Genomic DNA, 26914 nt, shown 5'->3' on the forward strand with positions numbered 1-26914 from the left:
GGGAGGGGAGGGGAGGGGAGGGGAGGGAAGGGAAGGGAAGGGAAGGGAAGGGAAGGGAAGGGAAGGGAAGGGAAGGGAAGGGAAGGGAAGGGAAGGGAAGGGAAGGAAAAAACAGATATAAAGAAGCAGAGACCTTCAAACGCCAGGGTGTATTCTGCTTCTGGAGTGAGACAGCCTGGCCTCATTCACTGGGTGAGCCTGGGAAGTCACTTGAAACCCTCCTGATCCCTTTTTCTATAAAACACAGAGGACATTTTGTATCTATGTCCTAGGATTCCTCTGGGGATTAAATGGGCTATCATGAATAAAGCGCCTGGCACGGGATTAGCCCAAAGGAAGCCCATGAAAAAGCAACAAAAGCTACTACTCTTTCAAAGCTGATGGGGTCCTTGCTATTTCACGCAGTAACTTATGCATAAATCGTTAACCAAGATGAAAATTTAGAAACAGATTATTAGTAACTCCAGAAAAGGAAAAGGATCATATTTTGTGTTCTTCAATGAAGACATGTGCTAATGCTCCAAGTACGCCAATCTCATTACCCGGGACAGAGCTCACCCCTTCCTCGCCCACATCTCCCGAACAGAAGGTTACTGACTAACATCCTGGGTTCCTGGAAGAAGCTTTTGTAGCAACAGTGCAGCGAAAAGCACAAGAACGAAATGTTCCTTGGCCCAATGACATTTGGGCTCATTTTGACAGGAGTACCCGGAGTGAGAATTACAGATCTGATCCACAGAAGACTTTATTTAAAAACATGCGGAAGGCACAGTACCTCTAATCGTTGTATGCGTCCCTTGAAAAACATGAAGAGGGAAGAATTTGGATAAGCAGCTTCTTTTTTGAGAAGAATTTCCTTTGCTTCATCCAGGCCTGCTTTGTTATCACTGCCATCCAAGGCAAAAAACGGACGGACTACAGTATGATACCAGAGCAGAGCCAATCTAAAGAAGAGGGAGAGAAACGTTGAGCAAGACTTTTCTTATAGTGGTTCTACTTTTTAAAAACTCAGTATGTGCTCTTCCAGAACGCTCTTTCCAAAAAGCTTACCATGCAGTCTTTGAAGAAGTAAATTCAGAGTATCTTTCCCCATATTAATTTTATCAATATTTGGAAAACTGACACTTTGGCACAGCATATAAATCAGCACACTCCCATCAGGTGACAGGAGAACAATATGATAAAAGCATTTAGCTTTTCCGAGACTTCCAGATGGCTCTTGAAAGTATGGACTGATGTAAATCTCTGAATTCTGAACTTCACTCATCAATGCACCAATCAGAAACAGTAACTGGTTACCATGAATTTACTGTCCCCTGATAATAAAAGCATTACCTTTTTGCAAAAGGAAAATGCTGTTTTCTCTTGTGTTCACAAAGTAAGAGTGTAAGCCTCAGAATTCAAATTTAAATATGGGAACCACAGACACAAATTATACTAAAATGGGTTAAAATAAGTAAGAGAACCAGAAAAAAGGCTCTTTCTCTGGCCTTTGAGGATGCTCAATTTGAAAAACAAATAATTACTTAAAATTGCCTTACTTCAAACTCATCCTTTCAAGAAAAATACCATGTTAAATAAACTCGGTAACTAAAATAGATTCATTAGGATCTGCTTTAATGAATAGACAAAAATGTTTCACCAACACATCAAATATTATTATGTAAATGCACGCTTCTAGCATGTCTATAAAATTCGTTCTCTTTTGGAGATCCGACTAATTTACATTACCAATTCATTTCTTTCCAGAAAATACTAAGATATAAATAGACAAATTATCACATGTTACAAAACTGTTAAATCAAATTAATAAAATACCACTGTTTATGTAATTTAATGACTTTGGGGAGGCACAGATATTTTTGAAATGAAAATTTAATGATATTTTTAATAGCTACCAACGGATTAAGAGTGAATATCCAAATTCCTCAATCTTGATAGGAGTAGAAACAGAGCTTACTAAAGTTTTTTGTGATAATCAACATTTTTTGGAAAAACTGATAAGTAGTGTAATGTCAAAGGACATCTAGTGTCTGGTAAAATTACTCAAATTGCAAATGGTAGATATTTACCAGACTGAAAAAAAAAAATCACACCGTTTTTAACCGATGGAGGAATGGGAGAGTTATACCAGCTTCTCCACACTCCTGTTTAAATAACTGTCATTTCAGTTTACTCTAACATGACTCAGTTTAGATTAACATGACTCAATTTAGTTGACCAGCACAAAATATCCAAGTCACATATGAAAGACCAATGAACCAACCAGGATCAAAGGAAATTACATAGTATCAAGATTCTCTGTAAGAATAAAAATTTTAAAATCACCACAAAGGCTTATTGAATTCCTATTCCTTAAAAAATTCCGAAAATCAGGATCATGAATCTCAGTGACTGTGGTCAAGGTCACAAAAACTGCTTATAAAATCATTTGAGGTTGAAAAAGGTGATCATTTTACCTGTTTAAAATAATAAAGGACTCATGAGAGTAAGGAATGATGTCCTGCTCTCTAACGTCAGCTCCAAAGTCAGTTTATAAATAGCACCAAAAATGCAGTTCTCAGGGTTGCATTAAAAGACATAATGCATGGCATCACGTCAACCAACCAAGCTATTTACCTGAAGTTTCCTTTAAAGGCTCTGATTGTCGTTTACTTACTTTCAACACTATATTATCTACCAAAGCATTGCAATACAGCTACTCACGTAGCTAAAGGGGCCTTCATGTCCTTACTTTCGCTTGCATACATCAGTGAAGAAAGCCCTTGCAGGCGGTCTCCAGGAAAACCCAGCAGGTTGATGATTTTGAGCAGGTTGGGGGGCACCATGGATATGCAAAGGTGAAAAAGGCCATATCCAAAGCTAACAGCACCTTTCAGTCTGTTTAGAGACTCCTCAGACACCCCTTCAGCCACAATGTGATTATCATTTGCAGCGTCAGAAGTCAAAGGCTCTTCAGTTAGCTTCTTTTGATACAGCTCCTGAAGGGCACTGATGTCCAGATAGCATTTATTGTAAATCTTCCAGGCTTTCCTAAGGATCCACCCACCTTTTATATAGGCTACAGAGAAGGGGAGAAAGCATGAGAAAAGTAAGCATTCAAAATAATTTTCTGTGTTGATAAGGGATATTGAAGAATGGCCTGAAATTCAAGCAAAAATTAAAAAAAAAAAAAACCAAACACACAATAAAAATGACCATCTCCCATTGCACCTTGTTTTCTGCAGAGGACTTAAATTCTTTGTTTCCCTTTACTGCACTGGATGACCACTCGGCAAAAACCACATATCTTTTTTTGTTCACTGTTCTATCAAGCCCCTCATACATGAGCTGGGATGTAGTAGATGATATACGCTACAAGACTAAATGCATGACTACCAGCATGCAAGCACCACGTGAACACCTTTGTTCACGTGCTCCGTGAAACATGAACCTCCGCCGTGTTTTTCTGAACTACCATGGCAACTTCGCTGATAAACCTCTTTTAGAACTCTTACGTCTGTCTACCCTGTGTTTCGTTCCTCCGAAATAGCAAGTTTTAAGTCTAATTCACTGCTAAAACTACACCCCAGCATCAAGCATGGCAACTTGCCAAAAAATAAAACAAGCAAACAAAAAGGATGAATTTATACTTATTGGTGAACAAATGGGCAGTTCATTAAGGTGTAAGTCATCGGTGTTAAATGCAGAAATGCAAACAATCCCCCATTCATCTGTATCTAATGCCTACTGTGTGGCTTCAGCGCACCTTACTTAGGATGGCGTTATTTGGTCTATGAGGATGACACTCATCCCCTGTCCCAGCCTACATCTAGACAGATCCAGTGAAGGAAGGTGGCAAAAAGAAGCTACTTCACACCAGAGGTGAGAAGCTGTTATTTATAAAGCTGCTTCCATGATTTCCCGTCAGACCAATTTTTAACACAGCCCTCATAGTCTCTGAAAGAAATTTCACAGATACGATATGGGACTGACCCACCAGTTCCAGGCTCTACAGGCCCCTCTCACACAAGCCCACAGGTCCTGCCTCACCCTCTCCTCCTGTGAACACTTACACCTTCTGATGGGGAAGGAAAGGGGCAGCTGATTTGTCTGTGCTTATCTGAGTGTATCATCACCATACTTTTGAGGAAAGGTCTTCTATAGGGAATTTTCTGCAGAAAAGAGCTTATACACTCAGCACTGTTACCAATATGGCACCAGTCATCTGACCCCAATGCACCAATGGAAAACAAAATGAGCTGTTCTGGGCTTCCAGGCCCTTTAGACAGCAGAAAAAGAAGTTTGTAAAAAGTTATTTTTAAAATTACAGAAAATACGTAACATAAAATCTGATTTATAAAAGTCTAATCCCTAAGAGTGATCTAAGAACACACGGTATATACAGAAAAGACCTACCACAGCGGGCCTACTGCTAGCCTTTGAAAGGCCTGATTACAAGATTGGCCTTTGGCTGGGGTCTGTGAACTTGGACTTGGGAGGGTTCCCAGCATTCTCAGAACCGATAAGAGTGGCTCACTGTGCCTACCACCCTGCTTGCAGAAGTAGTATGTTTTATGTTGAACACCTGCTTTCCTCCTGGGGCCTGGAATCTGGGTATGTGCAAGACAAGGGTAGATCTACGCATGGTTAGCCCCCAACAAAAAGTGCGGGTGCTGCATCTCCAACAAACTTCTCGACTGAGAACAAAACTCACTGCCCAGAGAATTAAGCATGTCCTATGCAACTCCACTGGGAGAAAATTCTGGGTTGCCTGTGCCTGAGTTTTCCTGGATGTCATCCCACGCATCATTTCCCTTTGGTCGTTTTGCTTTGTATCTTTTGCTGTAACAAATCACAGCCATGAGCATGATTATATACAGAGTCCTGGAAAATCATTGCACGCGACGGTCTTAAGAATCCCCAATCCATGGAATCAAGCTAAAATTTAATCAAGCTAATATTTTACTTAACTATATCAATTTCTTGACAAATGATAACCATATCTCCTATGGGAGATCCTATGGGATCTCCTATGGGACCACAATTCAAAACACAACCATCCCACAAGTTCCAAGTTCTAGATTGTTAATGTTCTGTAGACTAAGTTCACTGAAAAGAATACTTACTGTGAGAGAGGATGAACAAACAAAAGCTTAATTTAAGGGAACTATTTTTATAACTGTATAGTTATAAAAGTAATACACATTTGAATACACATTTAGTTCAATGTAACAAAAAAAAATTTTTTTTTTGAGAGAGAGAGCGTGAGCAGGGAGAGGGGCAAAGGGAGAGAGAGAATCCACGCCCAGCACAAATCCCAGTGCAGGGCTTAATCTCACGTCCCTGAGATCATGACTTGAGTCAAAATCAAGAGTCAGAGGCTTAACCAACTGAGCCACCCAGGCGCTCCAATTTAACAAAAATACTCACTGAGCAAATATTACATTTCAGGCACAGTTCTAGGAGAATCAAAGGGAAGTAAGATACAGATCCCGGATGTAAGAGGCACAGTGACTCTTCCCTTCTAAATGGAAGCACTGTGGGAAAACGAAAGGTTGGAGAAAACCCTGAAACCTGTATGCTAACAAAGCACTCAGGTTGATTCAGTATGCCCACAAACAGGAAGCTCAGTTATGATCCAAAAAGCTCAATGTTGAATAGAAAAACAGAAAAAGAGAAAAGGAACACAAAACCAACTGGGATCTAATAAAGAGGAAAACACCGGCTACAGATTTAAAAAATGAAAAAAAGAAAACTTGCAAAACTCTAAAAATGTTAATTAGCTATTATGTTCCTATCATGTGCCTAGCACTGTGCTTGGCAATTGAGGGATACAAAAGGACCAGAAGACATAATCTCAGCCCTTCAAATGCCCACAATAAAACTGAAAAATAAATGAAAAAAATAAGTGCATAAGACTATATATATATCTTATGTGTTTGTTTATGTGCCCCACTGGGGTCTTATGGAGAAAAATGAAAACAAATCATGTTGGGATGACTGGTGAGTTGTTCTTTATTTCCTTTTTGTCACTAAATTTTTCTATGTAATGAATATGTAAATGAATTAGTGCAGAATAAGTATTGCAGGATTTCAGTAGAAAACTTTACTCCCTCCTCCCCCCCCCACCCAGGCCTAACTGGAAATCTTAAGGAAAAAGTTTAATTCCATTTTCTCCTGCACTTCCAGGCTGCTGAGGCTTCATTCAGGAAGCAGAGCTTCCATCTAGGCAGAGGCAACATTCCAGGAGCGAGGAACACGAGTGTGAGTATGAAGAAGCAGGTGAGCAAGCTGTTCAGAGCCAGAATCCAACAGGAGACACAGAGGCCAAAGGGGACCCAGGGATGGCATGCTCAAGTTATGGGGGCCCCCTGATGTCCACTAAGGACATGCACAGAAGCAGCAGGCCACTTCTAAGATGGGGGTGAGGAGACCTGCAGTGTTAGTAATCCAGATCTCCGGTGAAGAGTCATAGCAGAGAATGGTAAGAATAGAAGCAAATGTCAAAATCCATCAGTGCCAACTGCACAGACTCCATCAACAAAAAATGACAATGGTAAAAACCCTGTTTTTACAAAATAAAAATGTAATTCAACATGTCTTTCTTTTCTTGCCTAAGAGAGGAGTTTAGGTGCCAACGTTTAAAAGCATATGTTAAAATCTGTCGTAACCAGTTTTAACACCTTTAATTTGAGCCGGGTAAGTAGAACCCAAAGTTTCAACTAAGTCAAAGACTGTAATTTGTGGAAGACAAAGTTAGCATGCATGTAGGTAGAGAAACATTTTTTTTTTTTTTTGCTACTTTCTAAGCTTAGAGAAACAGCTTCCCCAGGACTCTCACCCTACTTCCCTGTCCCAAATGCTGTGACCAAAACATCTGAGCACAGCCGGACCCTGCGTATGGAGCGAAGGCTGAGTGAGGAGCCGGCAGAGCTGGACGCGTGCCCCACGGCAGACAGTGCCGCAGTTCCTGCAGGGGGGACCCTCCGCCGCCTTGAAGCTACAGCAATGCAGCTAATGAGCACACATTTTCCCAAAGGGCAGAGAAACTATTCAAGAGCCTCACATCCTGCACAGCCTTCCATATGGCTCCTCTGAAAGGTCAAATATAAATCAGTCAGCCACTGCTGTCTATGCTTTTGGAGACAGCAGAAAACCACAGACCACTTGCCCTCCCTTTTTAGGGCCAACCTAAGTCAGCTGGGAGATGTAGGGGAGAGAGGAAACTTTGTCCCCATTAAGGGAAGTGTGGTATGGGGCGGGGGGGCGGTGTCGGGGGAGGCAGGGAGTGGGAGTCCTTCCCAGGAAAGGGCAAGAATTGTCTAGAAAGTGAAAATACCAAGTCATACTAATTGATGTTGCGATAAATCTTACAGACTTTTCAGTAGGGGATTGTATCTGGTGGGATCTTCTACCATAGCATTCTGTCTGTTCACTTGTCCTAGATGAGGCTGGTTAACCCTATAATGAGAGAACTTTTTTATAACCCACATAAGACTTTGGGAGAAAAATGGGTTTCTTTTCACTTCTAAAAGACTTCTGAAAGACTCACTTTTCCAATCTCAACTATTCTTGGGGCTCAGTGTTGAGCCACTTTTTCCTGAATGGCATCACCCTCCTTCATCCCTTCAATTCACATATTATACACCCACCGTGTGCTAGGGAACAGCACAGGAGGTGCCAAGGACATAGAGGGGAAAATGGACTTCCCCCAGTTCTTTATCACCCTGCTCAGGATCTTCCTTGATCTTCCCTCAGGCAGTTTCCCAACTGTTCATTCCCTGTGCACCCAATCTGTGACTAACTTACACGTCTAGTGAGTAAAGTATCACCCTGAATTAGAACTGATGCACTCCTGTTTCTCCCCTACTAAACCTGCAGTCCCCTCAGGGCAAGAGCGACATCCCACTCACCTCTAGAGCTCCGGCGCCTATCACCCCACAGTGAGGGATGCAAAGTAGGAGCTCAGTAAGTGTGGGTGAAAAAGACAGCAGGTGGACACGTGTTGCTGCCCTCAAGGAGATTACAGTCAAATACCGGCGGCAGACATGTGCATAAACATTTGTATTGCTATGTGATGAATGCTCTGACGAGGCACAGAATACATGGAGAACAGCAAAGAGCAGATGATGGTAGGGTAGCACACACAAGGGCAGGAGGCAAGCTCAGGGCATTCAGGGAAGGGCTAGGAGCTCGGCTTAGCCAGCTGCGGGGCTGGGAAGGCAGGCAGGTTCGCACAGGCCACCTGAGGAAGGAATTCAAACTTCCCCTTGTAGGAGATGTACAACAGCTGAGTGTTTAAAGCACAGGTCTAACAAGCCTTAGGAAGATGGCTCCAACGGACCACAGAGAACGCGGCCTGGAGAAGCAGGGGAGTCAACAGCAGGCTGTGGAACGATGATGCCAGGGGCTAGCGCTGTGGGTTGGCCGGAGAGCGAGTGAGCAATGCAGGGTTGCCCAGCCTCTCGGAGGGCGCGGGCACACAGAACCAGGCTGAGGCGACAGGAAAACGGTGAGAACACTGGGAATTCAGGTATGAAACAAGAAACCCATGGCTCCAGCCCAGGGTTCTGTCGTCACTAACAAGCTGTGTCAACTGTCCAACCTCATCCAACATGCAGCCTCAGCTGCCTCACCTGTGAAAGCCAGCAAGCAAACTCATCTGAAGAACACATATCGAGCCTATGTCATGCCATGAATACACAGGTAAGTACAACATAGGGCCTATCCTCAAGTCTTAAAGGAAGGAAACAAAATGAGGTGGGCAAGCACCATAAAATAGGTTTTAAAAAGAGCTTTTTGTTATGAAAGTAATGAATATCTGTTCATTGGGGAAAAAAGCAAACAAGCAGCCCTGGACAAAAGAGTAAATTAAAAAGATATTTCTAAAGTAGTATATAAAATGAGGAGAGATGATGGGATAATTCATTACAAAGAAGTTCAAATGAGAGCACAGGAGTTCTTTTACAAGTATGAAGCGTTTACAAATTCACAGACCCCTTCCTACCTGGAGCTCAGGTGAGTGTGTGCACCCCCACCCACTTCGGCACCATCCGCTCGGGGTGGGGGAAGGGCACCTATAACAAACATCTCCAAGAAGGCAGCTTTTCCCCAAGAAAATTATCCATCAAGAAAGTTTTCTAAGGGGGGACGCCTGGGTGGCTCAGTTGGTGGTCATGATCCAGGGGTCCTGGGAGTGATCCCCCACCGCCCCCCGGTTGAGCTCCTTGCTCAGTGGGGACCCTGCTTCTCCCTCTCCCCCTCCCCCTGCTTGTGCTCTCTGGCTCTCTCTCTCAAATAAATACATAAAATCTTAAAAAAAAAAAGTCATTTTCTAAGAAATGTATTCTGAGGGCGCCTGGGTGGCTCAGTCATTTAAGGGCCCTTTGGCTCAGGTCATGGTCTCAGGGTTCTGGGATTGAGCCTGCTTCTCCCTCTCCCTCTGCCCCTCAGCTCATGCTCTCTCAAATGAATAAATAAAATCTTAAAAAAAAAAGAAATGGATTCCCACAAAGTAAGTTTTTTAGAGTTTAATAACTTCTAAAAGGCTAATGAAGAGCATTTTTGGTTATGTTTGTTTGAAACAAATAAGGAGATATTCATAAAGCAAATGAACACTGTGTACATTTATGTCTGTCAGAATTTCATTTCAATATCAGTATCTGTTCAGTAAATTATATGGCTTCAGGAAAAACCAAGAGCTCTGTTCAAAATCCATGATAAATAGGATTAAGTAAATGATTAATATCAACCTATTAGGAGAATGGGAAAAAGCTAAGGCAGCAATTTATGAAAGAAATACAGTTTATTAACAAAATATAAAAATAGGTTGACCTCACTAACAACAACAACAACAACAACAAAAAAGGCAAAGCAAAGAACATTGGTTCTTTAACCAAAGGAATTGGTTAAATAAATCATGGCCCATTCATATGAAAAACTACTGTTACTATTTAGTATTTTGAAATTGAATAACAGAGAAAATATGTAAAATACAATCTAAGAGGGCAAAGTTGGATACAAAGCACTATAGATTCCATTTTATAAAAGAGATATGGAGAAACATAGAACATTAGACATTAGCATTAAAGAGTAGTTTCTCCAAGTGGTAAGATAAGACATGACTTGCTTTCTTTTTTACCCTTCTCTATTTTCCAAGTTTTCTATAACAATGTTCAGTAATTCTTAACCAGAATAATAATTTTAGAAATAAACAGCACGAATTGATGACTCTAAGTTTCAGGAGGGCAGGGAGCATTGCCTGTGTTGCTCATGTAACCCAGTGCTTAGCACATCATACATGCTCAGTAATTATTTGTCAAATAGACCCATGAAGGAGCAAATGAAGGATATACTAACTTTTACAATTTTTATATACTTTGACTTACAGAAGAGTTGTAAGATTAACACAAAGAATTCCCAGATGCCCTTTACCTGATTCCCCAAACTTTAAACTACATTGGACTTATCCTCTCTAGACAAGAGATTTTCTCCTAATAGCTAAATTAGCTCCTCTAAAGTCCTTCTTGAGTGTCAGAAAAAAAGGAATACAAGAAACACAGAAAATGCCAGAGCTCCTATCTTGACCCAAGAAGTCTGACAGCTCTGCTGCTTTTAAGATATACATGAATGGAGAGCTTCAAGTGGGAAATCTCACAGATATTTCACACCAGCTATAAGCCCTCAACCATGTAAGTATTAGGCAAGTCCCAAGAGGAGGATTAGAGAGAAAAACATAGAACAGTGGACCCAAAGCAAAAGGTCAACATATTTTAAAAGAAGGATAAATTCTAGTAAGACCAAATCTTGGAGGTCAAAATAAAAGTTAAGTTGCATGTCTGACTTGAGCCAAATAGAAACAAAGCATCCTCAAGGATGCGCTGGAGGGAGGAAGAGACAGTAGAAAGAGAAGGGAGAGAAAAACCAGTGACTGGCAGGCTAGAAAGCGTAGTGTACGTTACAACTCAGCAGCAACAGACCCTGCTTCACTTAAGGTTTGGAAGGAAATGCTTTTGTGGTTGTGAGTTTTAGTTGATTTTCTTTCGGAATTTTCATTTTTTCCAAGTAAATCCTATCTGCCAAAGCAGCAAATTTCTCCTGGCAGTATCAGACCGATACCCACATAAGCTAAAGAACTGGTGTCTGTGTTAGACACAGTCTTCCAGAAGCTGTTAAAGACTCGATTTGAGTCTATAGCTCGCAAGGTATCAAAGTTGCAGAATCCTGGAAAACAACGGTCTTGGGCAAACTAAGAAATTAGTTTATAGCCCTTACTCAAGGTTGTTCAAATGTAGGTCATTCAAGTATTTTAGGAAATATTTGGTACCCATTCAGGCTCTCAATAACAATTTCCTGAAAAAATTAACTTAAACCAGTTATATTTCACTTTAAAGGTTATTCACAACTTGATTCTCACAAAGGAAAAGTATGATCTATCTATCTGGCACTGGTAATTTCTCTAACTATGAAAGAATTATCTGTGAAACACTGACTTCAAGTCTAAAACTACTCTCCTAAACACACATTAGGCACTTGTGGTTCCAATTTCCTAAGTAAAACTCAGTATCATGCCCCAAAGAGGTACCACATATTTTCAAAAACTGAAATACAAGGCACTGTAAAAAAAAAGGGGGGGGGCATTACTTATTGTGCCCACTGAATTTTGAAAGCCATTAAAAGTGATGCTTTGGCATACCTGACAATTCTTGTTTCACAAACGAGAGCACAGCCAGATAAACTTGACAGTCAGCTATGATTATCTGCCTCTGAAGCCGATCAACCATAGAGGGGGCAGATTTTCGGACATCAACCTGTTTGGTGGAAGGAAAGTACACACTGATCAATCACACACAAGAACAAGACTCCGTCCAAACCACCATTACTTTATTGTGCAAAATAATTTCACATAGGAACTGTGAAACAGGGCACTGAAAGCCAAGACCAAATTTATACCATATTCCCATGAGATCTAGCTCTGTTTTGTTAACCATACGATGAAGAACATTGTAACTCAAAGACAAATATCCTAAGCGAGAACAATGAAGCTCATGGGAAACCATGAAAGTCAACAGAAAAATTTAGAGGTTTACCTTTTCTGAAACAGTTTGTTACTTATCCAAAATAAAAACCACTAATGGTAGAAAACATTGCCCAAAATAGATAAACCAAAAAGCCACTTTGCAGCCATCTACCTTCATTCATACAGGATGAACACTGGGGTTCATAACTTCTGTGCCCACAACAGAGATGTGAGGGTCGAAAACTGATTACATTTTACTTAAGGATAAAATAGGTTTGAATGAACCACAAACTGAACTCAATTTAAGCTATACCTCTAAAGTGACCACCTCTATAAAAGAAGCAAAACATAAAATTAAAAAACCCACTTTTTATAAAATGTTGGTCCTTATTGTAAAGAATGTTTGTAAGTGAAAAAAATTTATCCCAAAATAGAATACTGCATTCTTAATACAAAGTGAACTTGAACAAGATAAGCTAAATAGTTTTCATAGGCTTTCACAGTGATGTAAGAAATGATAGGATCTATGGGGCGCCTGGGTGGCTCAGTCGTTAAGCGTCTGCCTTGGGCTCAGGTCATGATCCCAGATCCTGGGATCAAGCTCCGCATCGGGCTCCCTGCTCGGCGGGAAGCCTGCTTCTCCCTCTCCCACTTCCCCTGCTTGTGTTCCCTCTCTTGCTGTGTCTCTCTCTGTCAAATAAATAAATAAAATCTTTAAAAAAAAAAAAGGATCTTTGCAAATATGACAATAGCATATATAGTAGACACAAAAGAATGAACTGTTTTCCTTTTTTTTTACATTGGCATAATCTATTATGGTCACTACTGTTGCAAATGTAGTCCCAGAACTCATTACTTTGCTTAGGCAAATGTCAGTCTACTGATGCTCCTGGTTCTTTGTAATAACATCTACTGTGTCGGGTTGTTGGAAGGGCTAATGAGGTACTGTATGTGAAAATGCTTTTTAAATTGCAAAGACCCATTACCAGTGTTAATTCCTAAATAGGTGGTTAGGCATGGAATTAGATACAGAAGACAAACAAATAAATAACTTATAGTCTAATGAGGGAACACTGACTTCATTACCATGTAATGCAGTAAGTGCTCTGAAGGGTCGAGTGTACAGGGTACTATGGGGACAAGGAGGAAACCTACTCAACACAGCTTTGGGGCTCAGGCAAGAGTCCTTGGAGTAAATGATCTAGGAAGAACTCAAGAAAGTGTAGGAACCAGGTCCAGAGGGAAGAGAATGTTCTAGGCAGAGGAAAAGGAAGTGTCATGTCAGCCACAGTAAGGACTTTGGCAAGGTGTAATGTAATGGCAAGGGTGGGGGTAGGGACACTGAAAATGAAGCCAGCAACCTATTATTTGCATTTTAGAGACTGTATTATGGAGAATGAATTCAAGAACAGTGAGAGTTGTTGCAGGCAAATGGGGATGGTGGCTGACCTAAGGACATGGCAGGAGTGGGGAGAGAAGTGGATGAGTTCAGGAGGTACTTTAGAAAGAGAGGCAACAGGACTTAGTCACTGATCAGATGGAGGGTTTGCAGAAGGAGCCAGCAAGGAAAGCTCTGGCCCTTCTGGAGCATCAGGAGACTGTACTTTTGGCCCATCAGTGACTTCCTCACGGTGGACATCATCAGCGAGAGCAGAGGTGCAGGAACCTGGACATGAACAAGCTGAAGAAAAGATGGGCAGCTTTTAAGGACTACAACCCAAAGACAAGTTTGTCAGCTCGACAGGTAACAAGGGAGACCTCTGGGCACTCCAGAAACATCAGGGGTAGGAGGAGGCCTCCCCAAAGACTAGACTTTCGCACTGGAAGATGAAAGCAAAATCAGGAAAAGTGAATTACAATGTTATTGCGACTTTATGCGTAACCAAAGGCTGGTAAGGAAAAATTAGGTAAATAGCTGAATTCCTCAATAATGCCAAAATGCAACATATCTGAATTACAGATACATGAAAGCCTCATTACAAAAGCTCTTAGCACGTGGCCCATTATGGAAGAAGATAATTTTAAGACAGCAAAAGAATAAATGCACTGAATGGTTTTAATGACAGACAAGCAGGTGGGGGTGGGGTGCCACTGTTTTTAAAAAAATACATTTTACTTAACCAAAAGCCGTAAGAAACATGTAGTGCTTTCAGTCATATCTGAAATATTGAAAACCAAGTAAAGGAGCAATGCCCTACGTCAGTGGCACTCCGTTCACAACCTAAAGACATAGTGCTTACATTTTTCTTAATTTTATTCTTGATGGTTTCAATTACTCCAGCCTCTTCGCTTTCACACAGTTTCTCTGTCGTCTTTAAGTCATCACACGCCAACTGCATTTTTTCTTCCTCAAATGTCATCATGGCGTTCTTCCAAGAAAGAAATAAGGAAAGAAGGAATGAATCCGTGCCTGAAAATTTAGGTGATTTAATACAACAAAACCCCAACTAGGAAAAAAAAAAAAAAACATTCAAATTTTATTTGTTGCAAGTACAAGAATGTTACAGCATACCCTAATCATTTCCAAGAACTATAATCTCAATATGAAATAAGAATATACCTCTATCACACCTCCGTGAAAAAATACAGGGTAGTAAACGTTCTCACAGTTACTGTTCTAGGACCTTTTTAGTTGTTACGGAACACAGTAACCAAAGCCCTGTATAATTTCTGGTTGGTCCACTTCATTCAGTTTTCATAGCAGTGTCTCACTGAAAAGTTCCTTCTCCCTGGCCCCGTCAAGTACTGCACAGAATCGCCAGTAGGTTCACCTTGAAAAGCATCAGTCTTTTCAGGGACAGCAATTCCAAGGGGTTCCCTTATTTGGAACTCATATTACACTGTTCACAGTGAAAAATTCCACTGGCAGCCTGGTGGAGTTTTCCAGGCCACATCTGACTGGGTAGGGGCAATCCTTCTCTGCTGAAAACCTGCTACTCTGACCAGTGGCACGGAGTTTCTGAGGTTATGAATGGGCTGTCAGGGCAGAGACAGGACACCTGGTTCTTGGAAGGCCCTAATGAGCTCTTCGTAGGGAGCTCTCCACCATGCCCTATCCATTCAGCAGGCCCTCCCCTTGGCATTCTAGGCCTCCTTGGTAGGACTCCAACATACTCTCCCCTTGTAGCCAAGCCAGACCACTGCCACCTTTGCCCAAGCCCCCCGCCACACTTGCTTTCCAAGCAGACCCCAGACCTGCCACAGCCTCCCTCCCCACCTTCCTCCTCCACCAGCTAAGCTCTGGCTGGGTCTCCCTCCCTGCCTTTGTAGTGAAGCAGGTACTCATGTTGTGATTCCCACAGAGTACCGTTTTCCTTAAAGTCGGATGCTGTGTTTTCTTGTAAACGGCAAGGCTAAAAATTTGTGTTGTATTCCCCGGCGAGAGGAGGAAATAAGTAGCCCAAATGAAAATCCATGCCACCGGAAGCTGGCCGGGTACTGAGGTTGGGCACGGATAGCTGGCCGGCACAGGATACGCCAGTTTGCAGAGATCTTCCTAGATCTGAAATCATTTAAATGCTTTCTCTATTTTACTTCACTCAGTCTCTACACATACTGATTATAAATATGTACACACACACACACACACACAATTTGCTATACCATTCTATGATAGTTTTTTTTAATTATGTGTTTTAAAGTGGTTTGTGTGATGTTATACATATTTCTAGAAAAAAAGCATCCGATTTTTTACATTGCCAAATTTTCCTTAAACACATAACTGCAACCTATTCCTTCAATTCCTAAATACTAATATTTAAAAATGTAATAGTAACTAATAAATTTTAACTCTGCTAATTTAAACTTTATTCCCAGTCCACATTTATTCAATAATTTTAGAGCAAAACCTTTAGTATCCAAAGTCTGGCCTTATCTCAGTTTTTTTGGAAAGGACTTTGCAATTTTATTTTTATTTAAAAAAATTTTTTGATTGGGAAAAACAGAATTCTCTGGAATTCATTTTATGTTTTAAATTAAGGGAAAGAGGATATCTCATAGGTGTTGGCTATTAGGCAAAACTGTATTACACTTTTAAATGCTAAAAGATCTATATCTATAGGGGCACCTGGGTGGCTCAGTTGGTTAAGTATCCGACTCTTGATTTAGGCTCAGGTCATGATCTCAGGGTCATGAGATCGAGCCCCACATCGGGCTCTGTGTTCAGCAGGTAGTCTACTTGAGATTCTCTCTCTCCTTCTCCCTCTGCCCCGCACCCCCCACCCTGTGCACCCTCTCTCTAAAATAAATAAATCTTAAAAAAAAAAGATCTGTATCTATACAGCTAGTAACTCTAAGACATACTTTATATACTTGTTTCCTTCACACCAATACCTCTCCCCATACTAACTTACCAAAAAACTGACGAAGCTGGCTCCAAAACTCATTAATGGGCTATGATTTCTGTTAAGGAAACAAAATAAAATTATTTTTAATGTATACTTTTATAAACATTTGATATATCAGGATCACTATATATTTCTAATAATTGGACAGACAATAAAGTCTTAAAGCTGATTAAATTACCCTAAGAAAGGGGCATCTGGGTGGCTTAGACGGTTAAGTGTCCGACTCTTGATTTCAGCTCAGGTCACGAACTCAGGGTTGTGAGACTGACCTCCGTATCAGGCTCCATGCTGGGAGTGGAGCCTGCTTGAGATTCTCTCTCCCTCTCTCTCTGCCCCTTCCCTCCTCTCTCTTGGCTTCTCTCAAAAAAAAAAAAAAAAAAAAAAAGAGAGAGAGAAAGAGAAAGAAAAAAGAAATTATCCTAAGAAAAATGTTGGAGGCAAGGAGGTTCACAGGTCTGTCTGCCAAAATAGAACCTGGCTGATTCTTCAAAGCAAGGCACACAAGAAAATCAAATGATAACAGAGACTGCTTTAGTAAACCAACCTGACATCTGCACACATGTGGCCAAAGGAAGATGATTAATATTCATCTTAAAAATGCAAAACATGTTCAAAACTTTGCACACATAAAATATCATTTTTAATATAGATCAAAGGGTTTTACCATGGAGCCAACCTTGAAAGTTCACTAATTCCATCTAAAGAACTTTAAGAATGCCTCCCTACGGCAACACTCTTGGGTCCCCTCCCTCCTCAGGAGCTTTGTACTATCACTTTGCTATTGCTCAATAAACTCTGCTTTGCTGCCCACCTCCCCCCCCAAAAACCTCCTTAGTGTCAGACACTCCACCACTGTAATACAGTCATTGTGAAATTACATATGTAAGCCAAACAGAAACCAAATCAAACTAATACCAATTCAAGGAATACAGGAATATAAACTTTCTACTTCAAATTCACAACAAGCACAAATTCTAAATTTCTGTAAATTTCACTAAAAGAGAAAACAAGTGGTAAATGCCTTCTTAAAGAAAAATAACTTTACTGATTTTTTAATTATGTAAGATAACATATGGTCCTTCTAAAAAAGGACAGAACAATGCATTTAGTCAATCCCCTACAGGAAATTTAGTTTGTGTCCAAAGTGAATGTGTGTTTGGGGGTGGGAGGGGCAAGGAACATGCACATTTGTATGTATTTATGTACATACATGCATATATCCAATGCATATATCAGATGAATATCTTTGTACATATATTCTCTCAGGCTGTCCAAATATATTCTTGGGATAAATTGCTAGAGATTGCGTTACTGAGTCAAACAGTATGTACATCCATTTTCCTCTTGGAGGCAGGGGGTTGGGCAAGGGAGTGAGTGGAGGGAGCGGAAGGTGGGAGGAAGCGGAGGGGCAGTAAGGAAACTGATTTAGTTGGAATATTAACTTTCTGCTACATTTTTCCCCATCTATTTAGTACTTAAATTCTACAATGAATAATAATTTGTTTACCCCCACCTAATAGGATACTAAACCAACAAGAAAAAATGTAGGAAGGTCAACTCATTAGTGACGTATCCCCTACTAGCATTCACATCCATAAACCAAGCTCAAGCAGCATATCTCGAGCCCACTGCCAAGTAAGCTTTCCCCCCACAATGCAGCAGAGCAAGATGGCAATTGTCCCAGCCCACGGCTCTGCATGGACATACCATTACAGGCTCCCAACCTAATTTGGTTTGCCTATCAGTGTCCCTTCTAGAATGTTATTTTCTGCTTCTTATCCCTTATCATGCCTTACATACAACAGGCTTTCAACAAATATGCATCAGTGAAGGAATGAAAGACAGAGCCCTGCCTTTTAGGAACAAACACATTTCAATCAAGTGCTGATGAGTATGGCCTTCCCCTTTCCTTGCTTACATGTTAGCCACTTTGCCGTCTGAAAAATGAAAGGAGTTGAAACTAGGGCCTGGTGTTGCTACATGTGCTTCTTGTTTTGGACTAAAATTGGGTGTCTGGGAGCCAACTATTAATTATTCATGGTATCCTAGCCTGGCCCTCAGTACTTCACATACCATCGTGGGCGAAAAACCAGCCCAGTGGGAACACTCCTACCTCCCTGAGGTACTGTCTCCGCAAACCCCACAGCATCTGGTACATTTGACAGTGTACCCAACACAATAAACTGATCAATAAATATGTACCCTCTCATATCCTGGACAAGACCTGTTGTTTTAAGAACAAGGCTCACTTGACTTTTTAAGCCTACGTTAACTTACCTTACCTTGATCATTTTGGCCCATAGATGTGTTTCTACACAAAACTTATTCAGGGGATTTGGAAATGTTCCCAAAGAGTACAAGTCTCATTACTTTAAAACTGAAGCAAAGGAAGAGGCTCCTAGCTCACCTCAATATGCTCATATTGGGAACCAATAAACAATGACCCAAACTGGAGGGGAGTTGAAGGTATTATATAAAGACTGAGTATAAAAGTAAGCGTTAGAACCAAAACACACAATACCAGAAGATCTATAAGAACAGAGGTGAGAACAAGTGAAATAGGCCATCTGGCAAAAACCTCCCTTATTTAAAAGAAGAGAGGATATAAGTATAAAAATATATACATATTTGCTAATATTGAAAAAAATGGTGGAATAACCTGTAAATAAAAAAAATGGATACCTACAAGGCAAGAGAAGGAATAGGGAAGAAGAAACAAGGGTAGAAACAAAGCTTCTCTGTGGATTAGACATTGGAACCATGTAAATATTGCACATAATACCAAATTTTAATAATGCAACCCCTAAAAAGTAAAATTAATGCAAATCCAGTTGGCAAAATAACCACACAATTATTCCAAGTGATGTTAGAACACAATAATCTAACAGTACATTATTATGAAATACCCTTAAAAACAGATCCCAGAAGATGGCAAAAAGAATTTGTTTTCCATAATCATATTCTCACCAGTCAACTTGGTATTGTCATTCTAAGGCTGCTGGGGATGTAATTTGTGATAAAGCAACATGTACGTATGATGGTGTCTGTTGGGACTCAGGACTGTGTGAATAGGAAAAAGAATGAAGTTTATTAAAAATCTTATAGCCTAGAATAGGAACTTATCTTTAAAAAATACATATTTTCTGTCTACTGAAAAAGCCTAGAAATAACACCGCCAGTAGCCCTGAGAATGCCTAACACCTTCTCTAAATACATTAGGTAAAAGGGACCGTGGCTCCTTGAAGAAATGACTGATTCCAGGTCAGGGATAAGAAATGTTCGAGAAGAGCCTGGAATATCTCGTTATAGTAGAAAGCAAGGAAACTTAAAAGTTATATTAGTGTCTTGAAGAGGTTCCCACTATGCAAGTATGGAACAATTTAATCCCTAATGAAGCAATGGATTGAAACATCAAATATGGTTAAACTGTAAGTTCATAATGGTACTTTTAATTTAAAAACAAAACAAACCCTCTCTGGTTGCCTATGGAAGATCCTAAGGAACGAATTCATTATTTTGGAAAAGGATTTAAAAAAAAGAGAAGGAATAAGCATTTACCCTTTCTCTAGGGACTCAGTAATGAATTAGCTGGGTGGGAGGGCAGTCTTTTTACAAAAATATCCTGGGATAATAAATGAAAAGCAGAAGATAGAATCAGTGTTTCATTTTGCAGCTCCTAATCAAGTAATGGATATGGGCAATGACCACAGAGACAAGGGAACATATTAACCACCCCCACACTGATATGATCAACAATATCCAAGCTGTGAAAAACTCTACAGGACAAAAACCCTAGTTTCTTCAATGACAATAAAAAAGTGTATGGGGGGGGGACTGAAAGGGAATCTCCAAAATAAAAGGTACAAAATACAACAGACACTTAAAGACACAGACACATCAAACAATACACACACACACACACACAAACACATATATACAAACTAGTAACAATTAGAATATGAAACGAAAAATCACAATAGCACCAAATCACTAAGTATCTAAGCATAAATCTAACAAAGATGTGCAATATTGTCACACTGAAAACTCAAAACATTACCAAAAAAAATAAATAAATAAAGACCTAACTCAGGGTTTCTTAACATTTTGGGTCAGATAATTTTTTCTTGTGGAGGCTGTCCTAGGATTTGTAGGATGTTGGGCAGCATCCCTATCCTCTATCTACAAGTTGCCAGTAGCACACAACTACTCTCCCACCACAGATGTGACAACAAAAATGTCTCCAGACATTGCCAAATGTCCTCTGGGAGCAAACCGACCCTGCCTGAGGATCACTAATCTCAATACAGAGATATACAATTCTTGTGGGTTGGTATTCAATATTGCTACAATGTTAATTTCTCTTATACTGAACTATAACTTAAATGCAATCCAAAGCAAAATCCCGGGGGGTTGGGGGGTGTGTGTGTACTGAAAAGTTGATTCTAAAATCTACATTGAAAAGAAAAATACTACAATGGCCAAATCAAATTTGAAGAACGATAAAGCTGGAGACCTGATATGAAAACTTAATTAAAACTAAGAATTCCTGTTCACTCATTAGAGATTACAAAAGACAAATCATAGACTAGGAGAAGATAGTTAAATATATTTATCCAACAAAAAGCTCATCCTCAGAATATGTAAAGAATTCCCACGAATAAAAAACGTCAACCCAGTGAAAACGGGCAAAAGTCTTTAACAGGCACTTAACAAAAGAGGGTATCTTAAAAGTCAATAAGCATATTAAAAAGTGTTGAAAAGCAATGGTTATCAGAGAAATACAAATTAAAACCACAATGAGATGCCACTATACTCTTATCAGATTGGCCATACTTGCAAGGACTAACACTACCAAGTGTTAATGAAATGTGGAGCACTTGGTACTCTCACACACTGCTTAGCAGTATCTACTAAAGCTAAACACAGGCCTACCCTGTGATCCAGTAACTTCACTGTTTGATATATATATATATATATATATATATATATATATCGACAGAACTCAATCACACCAGAACTGAATTATTATTATGCCCACAAAAGATATGTATGGCATGTTAATAGTACTATTCACAGTAACCTCAAACTGGAACCAGTAGAATGATCAAATAATTGCAGTATATTCATTCAATGAAACAGAACAGTCCACAGCTACAAGAAAGAACAAGCTCCTGCTAAGTATAACATGAATCAATTTCATAGACAATGTTGAGTGAAAAAAGCCAGACACAAGATTATATGATTCAGTTGATATGAAGTTCAAAACTACTGTTCTGACCTCTGTCTTCAGAGGGCATAATTACTGACTTAGGAGGAGCTCAAGGGAAGATGCTGGAATGCTGGAAACATCCTATAACTTTGGGCTTAAGTAGTTACACTGTGGTGTTTACACATTTATACATTCTTCACTGTATGTAAGCTTTTCCTTATGAAAAAGAAAAAATTAAAGAGAAAAAATCAGATAAATGATCATTGAAGGCATTTGATTAGATCGATGAATTATTAATTTATTAGGTATGGCTACATTTTAAAAAACTAATTTTTAGAGATGTTTATGAAAGTATTTACAGATGAAATGATGACTGGGACTTGCCTCATATACAAACTGAGGTAAGAGTATTAAAAGTGAGAAGTATAGATAAAACATGATTGGCCATGTCTTAATTCCTAAGGCTGGCTGACCAAAAAATGGGAATTGATTATACTATTTTATGTACTTAAGAAGATGTAGGGTATTTTCAAAATAAAAAGTTAAAAAGTAAACAAATCAAAATCCTCTGCAAAAGAGGTCTTTTGGAATTTTTTTTTTTTTGAGATTTTATGTACTTGAGAGAGAGAAAGAGAGACAATGAGCTGGAGGGATGGACGGGGAATAGAGAGAGAGAAGCAGGCTCCCCGCTGAGCAGGGAGCCCGATGTGGGGCTCGATCCCAGGACTCTGGGATCATGACCTGAGCCGAAGGCAGACACTTAACCTACTGAGCCACCCAGGCACCCCTGGAATCCTTTTTGATGAGAAGTCTTATTACAGTCATTGCCACTGTTTGGTTTTTGAAAATGAACCACCAGTAGAAATAAAATAGCTCTAGATTTTTCTCTCTGTATATGGAGACTCCCAAAGGCAGAAAACCTGTTGCAAATACCAAGGAGCAACTGATCATCTTTTCTTCAATTCATCAACACTGCCAAAGTTTAAAACACATTTCTCTAGGATATTAAAACATGGGATAATGAAAATTTTGTTCCCTGAAATATAACAGAAGAGAATGTATGCATCTGATTTTCAAAGGAGTATTTTTTCCATTTGGGCATAATTACTATAAGTCAGTCCCTAACAGAAAATGCTTTTTCAAACAGGATTTTAACCTCCTAACACAAAGGCAAAATGGCTGCAATTTTTTAAACTTTTGATTTTTGTGAAAATGTTCTCTATTTATGTAACATTGAGTTCTTAGAAGAATTCCCCAAAAGGACTTTTCTCCCCTTCAAATGTGCAGGGAGATTAGACTGTGCGTTAAAAAGGTGATCCAGGACCACCTGAAGCTAATCAGCCATGGCCATCAACCTCACCTTTCATTGCAGCCCCGAGATCCCAGGTTGAGGGTCAAAGAAATAATCACATAAATTCACTCCCTGTTGCTCTTTAAGGGGCCTGTGCCTTTTCTGTGATCCAGGTTGCTCATGTGACCCATGCTGTTTTAAAAAAATCACAGTTCCTTGGGGCACCTGGCTGGCTCAGGTGGTTAAGCGTCTGACTGTTGATTTCGGCTCAGGTCATGAGATCAAGCCCTGCGTGGAGCCTGCTTAAGATTCTCTCTCCCTCTGCCTCTCTGCTCTTCCTCCCTCTTCTTTCCCCTTCTTTTAAAAAAAAAAAAAAAAAAAAAATCACAGTTCCAAAGAACGATACGAGCAATGAAGGTATTGAATGCTTCTGTAGATGCTGCTCTCCTTGCCTTCAGAAACAAAATTTTGCTAACAAGACAAGTGATATCTGGTGTCTCCATGGGCTCTAATGGGACAACACTGGTTCAGTACTTCATTTTTCTCTCTGAAAGTAAACAGTGCCAACAGAAGAAAAAAAGCTAAGTGCATAAAGCCATTCACTGCAGCATTATCCAGGACAGGAAAAAACCTTATTAAAAAACTGTCTACATGGGGGAAAGCTTCATGACATTGGATCTGGAAATGATTTCTTGGATAGGACACCAAAGGCACAGGCAACAAAAGTAAAAAAATAAACTGGACCGTATCAAAATAAAAACTGCACAAAAGGACGTGATCAACAGTGAAAAGTCAACTGCAACCCACAGAATGGGAGAAAATACTTGCAAATTATCTATCTGGTAAGGGGTTAATATCCAGACTATAAAAGTAATTCCTATGAGTCAACAACAACAAAAGACAACCTAATTAAAAGCCATTTCTCCAAAGAAGATATACAAACAGCCAATAAGTACATGAAAAGATGCTCAGTATCACTGATCATTGGAGAAATACAAATCAGAACCATAATGCCACCTTACATCCATTAGGATGGCTACGATGAAAGAAAGAAAATGAAGTGTTAACGAGGATGTGGACAAATAGGAACGCTTGGGCACTGCGGGTGGGGTGTAAAATTGTGCAGGCACTGTGGAACACAGAATGGCAGTTCCTTAAAACATCAGACATGAAATTATCCTGTGGCCCAGCAATTCTGCCTCTGGGTGTATGTCCCAAAGCACTGAAATCAGGAATGCAAACAGATGTTTGTACGCCCATGTTCTAGCACCGTTATTCACAATAACCACTAAAGCACATGAATGGATAAACAAAATGTACACAAAATGAGGCATGCACATACAATGGAATAATATTCAGTCTTAAAAAGGAAACTCTGACTCATGCTGCAACATAGATGAGTTATGAGGATGTTATGCTACATGAAAGAGGGCAGTCACAAAAAAGTACTGTATGATTCCACCTACATGAGGTACCCTCAGTCGTTCAATTCAGAGAGACAGGAAGTATAATGGTGGTTGCCAGGGGCTAGGGGCAGGGAGGAATGAGGAGCTGTTTAATGGGTACAGAGTTTTAGTTTTGCAAGATGAAGAGTTCTGGAGATGGAGTGAACCACAACGTCAATGTATTTAACTAAAAGGCACCCTTAAAAGTGGTTCAAATGGAAAATATCATGTTATGTATATTTTATCACAATCAAAAAATTTCCGAAAATGGACAGAAAGCCTGCAAGAGAATAACCTAGAATAATCTAGAAAAATGCCTGTGACAGAATGTAATGTAAAAACAAAAGTTCCGTGTACACTATGTTCCAATACATATAGACAATAAAAAAATGAAAATTCTCGTGGGGGAGGGCAATAAAATTAATGGTGATTTTATTCAATGTTAAGTGTATGTATGTGGGATGATAAACAGTCACTAATCATGTTTCAATAATGTCATCATAGACACACTCCCTACATTTAGACACCTTTTAGAGAGGAAAAAATGCATCATTTAATTTACTTGTTCTAAATACTCCGTGATTTAGTTATTGCTTTGATAAAATTCCTCAACAGAACAGATCATCCAGCCAACCAAACAGAATAATGGGGCGATTCAAGAGCAAAACAGACAAAGCTTGCTTGCGTGGGAGTAAGTTATTCACTCAGCGGCAAGCTGAGGTCTGCCTGTGCCCAGCTGTGGCCCAGGGTACTGTGAGCTAGGAGACAAACGGTTGCAAATGGAGAGAGAGATACTTACAGGGGGTGACGCCCCCAAAACAGTCTCTGATTGTTTTCCAAAAACGAACGCAAATGATTGGGAGACTGCTTTTCATAGGATCTATGTAAGTAATGCAAATAAGATTTTTAAATGCATCCTCTTCAAAATATTAGAAAAAAAAAGGAAGGAAGCCAATAGGCCAAATAGAATCAGAGTTTCTTGCTTTTTGAATTATTTTACTGAAAACTTTTTTCCATTTTAACAGTGAAATCTTCCCTCTACCATGCTGACTTCTCCCACCCTGCCAAGAAAAAAAATAACTCCTCACTACAAAGCCTTCTAACAAAAGCAGAGTTAAAAACTAAAATATGCCGAAGTCAGTACAAAACAGATAAAGCTTGGAAACTGTCTACACTTCACAGGATACTGGCCACCTGAATGTAGACCTCATAACTTGTCCTTCTGGCTCCTGGGCTATTCCCTCGATTTCACTGTCCTGTATTTCAAGTCTTCTTCTGAGTACACCGTGTTAGCAATCAATAGAGAAGATTAATGGACTCTTCTGCGATGAACTGTTTTCCCGAAAGACTGAACTTACTTTTCGACACCACTCAGCCAGGGAAACCGTTATGGTGAGCTAGTTGAAGGGCTGGATCTTGATCTGAAGACGCTGCAGCAATGACGGAAAGGAATGCCTGGCCTGCCGGGGCCAAAGAGCAGAACAGTTTTTACCACTCACCAGCTAAAGAGACTGCAAGATTTATCTCGGCTTCTACTATGACAGTGACTAAGAACAGCAAGGTTTCCAGTCCCTTGTTCTTGTAGAATTTGTTCAACAAACATGCGTGCGCACGCCTCCCTCTGTGCAGGAACGGGAAAGATGCCTCTGTAGTGATGAGGGAAAGACTCTAGCCCATGGATCTAGGAAGAAAAGTGGCTTTTCCCTCAGAGAGTGGCCGAGGAAAATAAAGGTGAAAAAGTTCATTTGAAAGGTTTTTCTTGACATGATTTATTATAGTTATTAAGAATATTTTTCAAAACGGAAAAACCTAATTGATTCTGAAAGTATCTTAGTTAAAAAGTCCTACCAAGGCTTCCTTCATGTACGACACATAGCCCCTAGAGGTCTCCTGTATGAGTGGAGAGTGTTGGTACAAAGTTCCCTTTTGAAGCTTGTTACAAATCAGATTATAAAATAAATTATCTGTCAGGGAGCCTGGGTGGCTCAGTCGGTTAAGGGTCCGACTCTGGATTTTGGCTCAGGTCATGATCTCAGGGTTGTGAGATCGAGCCCCGTGTCAGGCTCCATGCTGGGCGTGGAGCCTGCTTGGGATTCTGTCTCTCCCTCTCCCTCTGCCCCTTCCCCCCCCCCCCCCCCCCCCCCCCCCCTGCCTTCCCTCTTTAAAAAAAAAAAAAAAAAAAAAAAAAAGGAAAAGCAGTGGATCTATCCCATTCACTGTTTCATCCCCCAAGTCCATGCACCCCACTGCTCCACATCTCCTAAGTCTCCAGGATAAATTTCCTATTTAAAGCAGCTTCCTGGAGTGTATAGCCAACTCCGAGCCTGTTCAGTGAGGGGTTAAATTGTCAATCCTATCCAAGTCAAACAATTATGAGTGATAAAGAAATCAGGCCCAACCACAAACTATACAATTTACTATCAAAGTCAAATAATAGATGGCTTTCCACATCACTCCTACCATTCTTCAACAAATTTAGATTATTTGAGAACCATAAATTTTATTTTTTAAAAAGCAAATATATGTTTTTAAAAAGCAGGATATTTGGGGACACCTGGGTGGCTCAGTCAGTTAAGCGTCTGCCTTCGGCTCAGGTTATGATCCCAGGGTCCTGGGATCGAG

General features: G+C 40.1%; 1 protein-coding gene across 1 annotated transcript in view; it reads right to left on the reverse strand.

Moving 5' to 3' along the window:
- The window catches only part of TTC39C (tetratricopeptide repeat domain 39C), a 108540-nt gene that overhangs the window by 48735 nt on the left and 32891 nt on the right, over positions 1-26914 (reverse strand). Inside the window, exons 2-6 of the mRNA XM_073897992.1 lie at positions 16354-16402; positions 14242-14370; positions 11678-11792; positions 2707-3061; positions 776-944 (exon numbers count right to left, since the gene is read on the reverse strand). Coding sequence (XP_073754093.1) covers positions 776-944; positions 2707-3061; positions 11678-11792; positions 14242-14370; positions 16354-16402 — 817 coding nt within the window. The remainder of the gene's footprint in view (positions 1-775; positions 945-2706; positions 3062-11677; positions 11793-14241; positions 14371-16353; positions 16403-26914) is intronic.

Source organism: Callorhinus ursinus, unplaced genomic scaffold, assembly GCF_003265705.2.
Source record: "Callorhinus ursinus isolate GAN/ISIS: 27379988/994484 unplaced genomic scaffold, GSC_fseal_2.0 scaffold11, whole genome shotgun sequence".
In the NCBI taxonomy this organism is placed as follows: Eukaryota; Metazoa; Chordata; class Mammalia; order Carnivora; family Otariidae; genus Callorhinus; species Callorhinus ursinus.